Source organism: Hyaena hyaena, unplaced genomic scaffold (genome assembly GCF_003009895.1).
Source record: "Hyaena hyaena isolate Hyena2069 unplaced genomic scaffold, ASM300989v1 scaffold_174, whole genome shotgun sequence".
Taxonomy (NCBI): Eukaryota; Metazoa; Chordata; class Mammalia; order Carnivora; family Hyaenidae; genus Hyaena; species Hyaena hyaena.
This window is the reverse complement of record NW_024080806.1, coordinates 1,723,649-1,730,858: the sequence shown is the minus strand read 5'-3', so window position 1 is coordinate 1,730,858 and position 7,210 is coordinate 1,723,649. Positions and strand designations below refer to the sequence as shown.

The 7,210-nt window shown below is 43.7% G+C and overlaps 1 protein-coding gene across 2 annotated transcripts in view; it reads right to left on the bottom strand.

Annotated features, from left to right (window-relative positions):
* Nucleotides 1–759: 759 nt before the first annotated feature.
* The window catches only part of NET1 (neuroepithelial cell transforming 1), a 57,624-nt gene continuing 51,173 nt past the window's right edge, over nt 760–7,210 (bottom strand). For both annotated transcript variants that reach the window (XM_039240384.1, XM_039240385.1), the window contains 9 exons: nt 6,548–6,655; nt 5,945–6,112; nt 5,491–5,553; nt 5,118–5,214; nt 4,907–4,983; nt 3,984–4,241; nt 3,381–3,551; nt 2,086–2,272; nt 760–1,792 (listed from right to left, as the gene is read on the bottom strand). In XM_039240384.1, the coding sequence (XP_039096315.1) occupies nt 1,428–1,792; nt 2,086–2,272; nt 3,381–3,551; nt 3,984–4,241; nt 4,907–4,983; nt 5,118–5,214; nt 5,491–5,553; nt 5,945–6,112; nt 6,548–6,655 (1,494 nt within the window). In that variant the 3' untranslated portion in view covers nt 760–1,427. The remainder of the gene's footprint in view (nt 1,793–2,085; nt 2,273–3,380; nt 3,552–3,983; nt 4,242–4,906; nt 4,984–5,117; nt 5,215–5,490; nt 5,554–5,944; nt 6,113–6,547; nt 6,656–7,210) is intronic.

Sequence of the window (7,210 nt, the reverse complement as noted above, 5' to 3'; positions counted from 1 at the left end):
TATAATTCATTTATACAGAGACATCATTTGGATTATCTATTTACAGTCTTTTTCAATTTTCATTTCCACTGGCCAGATATGGTTCACATAATAGTCAACGTTTACTTGAATTGATCACCGTTAGAAATCCGCCATGACACAGGGCTTAAAGAGTCTGGCCTCATCTGAACAAGAAACATTTTACAGTAAAAGATCCATCTGTCTTTTCCCCTCTTATGAATAAATCCATCAAAACTGATCCAATATGGTCAAATTGTCACACATTTCATTGTTTCTTTTCAAACCCGTAAACCAAGGCAAATAAAATTCACTTCCCCCAAACCTTCTACAACTTACTACACACCCTCAAGTTTAGCTTTTACTATCTCCTTTCACGTTCTGGAACAACCAGACATTTTTAAGACAAAACTACTCTCTTAGGCCCTCTTTTTTCTTTTTTTAAAGCTTATTACCAATTGCCTTCTCTCTTGCTTTTCAGACAACACTAAAACTTTCAACAAAATCCTTACGGCAGTTTTCTTTCAGTATATACGGAATCGTTTCATGTATGGTCTCCACCCTGAATGCTACACTTTAAAAACTGCAATTTTCCAAATTGGCTCAAAAATCAGTATGGCTTGGTTTCACTGGTAAAGTCAATGATTAAAAAAAGGATATTTATATATATGTATATATATACACACACACATACATACACACACGTTTTTAATCAAAGAAGAGAAATACTTTAAAGACATGCCAATTAAAAAGGCAAAAGCATTGAAGTAAAAAAATAAAAGCAAATACTAAAAACTACTTTACAAATTAAAAAAAAATTAAATACTTGGCAGGTTAAATGAGTGAAAAATGAGGAATGTGCAGTGAAAAACAAATATAAAGCGTTCCAGTTGATAAAATGGAAAACTTAAGTCTTATGGTTTGTTTTCCAAGGAATTTACGTTCAGTGTAAGTTCTGCAATATTACAAACATATTCCACATAGATTTTAGGTGCATGTAAAGTTTATCCAAGATCCACTGGTAAAATTCCAGTATTTGCAAAACTTTAGGTTTGGGCAAATATTGTAAATATCACAATTGGTTGCTATTAGAAAGTCATGATGAATGCAGAATAAAGAGAAAATCCATTTCATAAATATTTCATTTGATTAAAAATACCAGACTTGCACATTCTAAATAATCTGAGAAAAACATCTTAAAAAAAGGGGAGGGGGGGGACTACGTTAACAGTAATCTGCGTATATCTTTAGCTGCCATTAAAAAAATAAAAGGGTGGGGGGACAGCCACCAAAGCCACCCCAAACCAGAAAATGCTGGGACCGGTTGTAAGGAGCCCTGTGATGCCCCCGCGCTCACATTACAAGAAAAAACAAACTGTACACATTTATAAATAAACAGTCTCTCTGCCAGTTAACACACGGAACTCCCTTTACACCAAAGTCTCTTTCCGTTTGCCCCCGACCTGGGCCGCGTCCCTTGCTCTCCGGAAGCCGGGCCGTGTCTGCGGCGCTCTCCCACCCTTAGCGTCAACGGCCACGCGCCCCGGGGAGCTGCACTCCGGGGCATCCCCGTCGCCATCGCCTTCCACCCGGGTCACGCTGGAGGCCCGTCCCGGGGCGGTGCCGTTCCCGGCAGCGGGCGTGTTCTCCTCGCCGTCCGCGGGCGGCCGGAAGGGGGCGATGGCCGTGCGGATGCAGTTGAACCACTGCTGCTTGTGGAACACGTCGTTGGCCTGCAGGGTGTGGCACTGGCCTGGGCACGGGTCTTGGAAGCGAACTCGAAAGATATTTTTGGCTAGAAGAATAAAAAACGTAAACAAGACTTTTAAAAAAGGAGATCGCACATAACGTCCTCATCGTCTTCACGGGGGGGGGGGGGGCTACCATGTGTGTCACTCGCAGCATGTGAGGCACACACGTTACAAGAGGCGTGCGCCCGACGCCTCAGATGTGCCCGCGGGGGTGGGAGCGGCGCGGCGCCTTACTCAGCGGGCGCAACAGGCGCGGGAAAAGGGAATCTGGTCCCTCCAGATGTTTTGCCGCTTCGAGTTTCTGCGGACTGACATCGCTTCCAACCTGCACCCGTACCTTTGTCTGAGTTGCCGAAAGCGCCTCGAAAGGAGCCTCCCATTCGCACGTCTCCATCCTGCAGGTCTTCTAGCACCAGCTCTCGGACAGGGATCGGCTGCCGATACACCTGGTAAGAGTGACGCTCGTTTCGGGTAACAGGCCGCGTCAAAACCAAGATGTCTTGAAACAGGAATATGTGAAGTTTCTGGAGAAACGAGAAACAATTGCTTCCTCAATGTGAACTTTGTGATTTTAAATGCTTGAAGTCCACCATTAAAATGTCTTGCTTTGACATCATTAACTTCATCAAATTTATTTACTACCACTTTCTACAAATGACCTCATTAAAGACAGTGACTTCAAGGGTCTGCACATCCCGAGTGGAGAGCTGGTCTAACCTCAGACCGCGTGTGCTTATTTTTATGAGGCTGTGACATTCGAGAAAGCGGCAGCTGAGTAAATGCCACGCAGCACAGAGACCTACTGCTGGTGACACGCCGGGAAACGCCAAGCTCCCGACAGAGTTCAGGCAGATGCGGGCCGGGAGAAGGTCTACGGTCTGACCTCGTCGCACACGATGTAAAAGCCTTTACAGGACGATTAGGCCTCACGACAGAAATCAGAGAGGCCGGGTTTCAACTGAACCTCAGCTTATAAACTGGGGTTCTCGGGGTGGGGCGGATGGGGAAACGGGGGACGGGAATTAAGGAGGGGACCTGTGATGAGCACCGGGTGACGCAAGGAAGTGCTGAATTGCTGCACTGTACACCTGAAACCAGCAGACAGTGTAGGCTGACTACCGGAATTAAAATAAAAACTGAGAAAACATGTGGCTTCTTTCTGAAAAGCACGTAATGAAACAAAACTACCGCTCTATGCTTGTACTTCATTCAGCAGACACTCTTATAATTAATATTTAAGAAATAAGTTTGCTTTCATCCCATCTGCTGTAGAAATGTGTTCAGTAGTGCCAGAAGTTACTTCCATCACTGTAAAGCCTTCAAATCCTTTTTTGAAGGACACGCTTTTGTATTAGGAAACTGGTGATGCAGCTGCAAAGGAACTCCTAGCCAAACAGGTTGATTTATGCTTCGCCACTAAAGAATCAACTATTAACCATTTATTTTACATCAACCTGTCACAACAGAAACCACTGTTCACAAAGCTTTTAACGTAACATAAAAACCAGTAACCTTTCATCGTGTGATGAACTTATTTTACAAACCCGCTTCCTAATTTACGCAGCAGAAATGAAAGGCGGTAGGAAGGGAGAGGTAAACGCGCACTTCGTGCTAGTGTGCAAACACACTCACGTGTCCACTTTTATTCTTCAGCTCCCCGTGGCACAGCAGCACTTTGCTTGCTTCAATCCTAGGGTCCTTCTGCTTTTCGTCCAGATACTCCAGCCTGTCAATGTAATACTGGCATTCCGATTCGCCTTTCTTCAAGTTGATATCAGAGAGAACTCCTTGTATTATCAGTATCTAAAAGTTACCAGGAAATCAATGAAACGTTTTCAGCATATGAACTCAATTCTGTTCTCCCACAGGGCTAGAACTTTATATTAAAAAGAGAGGATAACGCTTGAAGGAACTCTGGAAATCAGACCATTCAGTCAGTCCTTTTATGATACAGATGGAAAAGTAGCCTCAGCCAAACTGGGTGACTTGCCCAAAGTCCCACAGCTAGCTAGGGGGAGGGCTCAGAGGTCAGAATCCAGTCTCTGAATTGAAATAGAAGTCTGAAGTGTGTTACGTCTCTTTCTGGTTCAGTGCACTACGGTGCTGGGTGCTCAAAACACCTCAATGATTTTGCGTGTGGCAACAGGCCTGAGGCAAGAGAGCATCAGTGCGTGCCTTTCGAGAGCAAGCTAAAGTATCAACTGGAAACACGTGAGAATCTTTTACTGGACTTACAGCCTCCTCCAGAAGCTGAACATCAGGGTGGTCTTTTGGAGTGTGTCTCAGAATTTCTTTCAATAGCAGAGGGTATTTGACCAGGCGACTTCGAGGAATGTCTAGGAAGCTCCACAGATCGAGCTTCCGACTGAAGGGAGACTCGAGACACCGCTGCAGGAAGTCCTGCACCCTCGGGTCCTGCTTCTTCTGGTCCAGGAGCGCTTTGGCTGCCAGCTGGTTGCTGCAGTAGCCCCGGTAGGCGTTCAAGCCCGGCAGCTGGAGGGGAAGAGAAAACACAGTGCGGTAAGTTCCTGGACAATTCAGGCATTACGGAGCCTCTGAAAACAAGCACCAAACGTAGAGCTACCTCTTGCCAGTCTCCGTAGGCTGCGAAGCCCTCCCGCGGATGGTGCAGGAGTCGGACGGTACCCTGCGCCAGCATCAGAGTGTCCTGTCCTCATTTCCCGGTAACTCGGCTACCTTCTCCCAGCCTCAGCTGATGCTAGTCTTCCATATTCCCGGGGCTCCTGAGGGTCCCTCGACCACGGTCCCCACCCACTCTGAGGCTGCTCACGCTCTGCTATCCTCTCACTAGACGGTGAGTGCAGAGACGTCTCTGCTCACTGCACCCCCGCGGCCCCTCCTACGATAGCACCTGTCATCTGGCAGGCACGCAAATGTTAATCCCGACAACGACACACACATTGTGGATATTGTGTCCTAAGAGGATCATATTTTTAAAACAAATAAAACCGTATCAGTTATTAAGTATCTTTTTGAGCAGAGACTGTTAAAACTTCTTACAGCTATATAATTTTGTTAAGTTAATGCCTTATCTGTTTTCAGAATTCAGCTAGCGGATCCAACAGACCTGGTGTTCACCACGGACGGTGGGGATGGCACACGTGAAAACGATCTGGTGTGAGCAACTCACTACATACCCATCTCACCAGAATGTGACCAATCTGCCCCACTGTTCCACCAGGTTTCGTTGCTTCCGCTATTCTTGCCAACAGATCTGAAGGGTAAAAAGGCAGAAATACCATTATATTTATTTAAAAAATAATTCCACACTAAATTAGAAACTTAGATTCAAAACAACTTGTGCTGATGGCATTCAGATACTAATGAAAATTAAACGGCGTATCTTACCTTCATGGAGAGGTATGTAAGCGTCCAAATCACCAAATATCTGGGTGAGCTCCTCTTCTGACATAATAGACAGCTTTAACATGGGGTCATGGTAGGCCTATCAGAGGGCGAAAAGTGGGTCATGCAAAGCGATCAAGCAAATAAAACATGATGAGAGACCTTCCTTGCACACAAGCGTGACTGACTACATGAAAGCCAGCGTGGATTCTATTTGTTACACATAAAGGAAACTCAAGTATATGTTAATACTCAAACATTAGGGATTCTCATATTTGAAGAGATCTGAAACTATCTAGGAGAGTTTTATCCTTTATAATTTGTTAAATAAAATTTTTTAAAAACCAGAGCACATGATAAAAAGTTATTTACTGACCTTTCTTGCAAGCTTGAGATCCTCGATTAAATCCTGTTCACCCCGGGACATTTCATATATTGCCTAAAAAAAAAATCCAGCCAACACTGTAGGTCATTCCTTCCGCTGAGAAAGGGAAATTATATACAGTTGATACTTATCATTAATGATTTAACTGATGTTATGAACAGCGCTTTTTAAAGTGACTCCATCCAAAAACCAGAATTCAGATGGGAATCTCTATGCGAGGCTGCCACCTGCTTCGGAGGCTGGTCCCGGCACGGCTGACTCAGCGGCTGCCCCTTCACCACGCGGCAGCCCGTGCTGCTGCGAGTTACCACTCAAATATAACAACAAGCCGGCTTTGCCTTAGGCATCGGTTTGCTATGATGATGAAACACGTTTGAAAAACAAAGGCGATTTTTTAGTACAAGCCAATCCATGGGGCCTTGCTGTGGACGCCAGCCTAGCTCACCTCCTGACGTCTGATCTCTTTGGTGCTTAAAGACTCCTTCGTGTTGACGTCCAGCATCTCGGACCACAGCGCACTGCTTCTCCTTTTGGAAGGCGTGGGGACTGTTGATCTGCTCGATAACTTCTGGGCAGAAGCTGGGGATCTGCTGTCACCACGAAGGGTAAAGGACTTAAAGTTAAAAAAAAAATAAAAAAAAAGAGGTGAACAAAAAAGAAGATCTAAAGGAGACAGTAATTATTCTTTTTTCCTTAAAAAAATTGAAAGACAAATTAAAATAAAAGTTCTGAGATTTCTCAATGCATAAAACAATCATTTATCTAAGCTTCAATCTCTCATTGTAAAATATTCAGTCAAAATTACCTTTTGGGGATAAAAACTATTTAAGGCTCTGCTTCGATATAAGACGTAACTTCATACAACGAGATTATATAAATACTGCTGTGGTAAAAATATTCCTATTTATTTTACCATCACATTAAAAAAACGTATTTTTAAATAGAATAGTGCAAAACTGTTTGTACAACTCAAAGGAAAACACAAATTTGGGCTTCTCTGAAAAGTCCCCTTCCTACATTACTCACTCCCAGCCCCACCCCTGCTTACCTGAATTGTTTGACCAAAGCGTCGGACTGCTCCATTTCTTACAGGAGAGATCAAGTTTGCCAAGGATGTGACTCGAGCGAGAGGGCGAACTCTTTTATTGCTTGGCTCCTGAAAAACAACAACAGGTTACGCTGAACGTAGTGCAGGTATAATGGTGTCCAACAAGTTTGGACAAAATTGAACACGCTCAAAAAACCAGTATTTGTACATTATGAAACACAGAAGTAGGGAACTCTGGAAATGAATGTTGTCCTTTTTTGCAGACTTCTTACTCAGCTCGGAGCCCAATGCGGGCTCGATCCCGTGACTCTGGGATCATGGTCTGAGCTGAAATCAAGAGTCACAAGCTCAGCTGGCTGACCACCCAGCTGCGCCCTGAATGTTGTCCTTCATTTTTAAAATTCTAAGAACACTACTGAGTAACAGTAAATTATCAAAAAAAAAAAAACGGTATGAGAAAGGCCAGTTGGATATCACTTTGAGAAGAGAACAAATTTTATCATTAACAAAAGAAAAACTAAAATGAAAACAAAGAAATTAGATTCCAGAATCCCACAGAACTTTACAGTTTAATATAGAGCCACATTAAAAAAGTACCTGCTTATTATGAAAAATTTCAAACATACACAAAAGTGAAAAATAGCATATGGATCCCACATATTT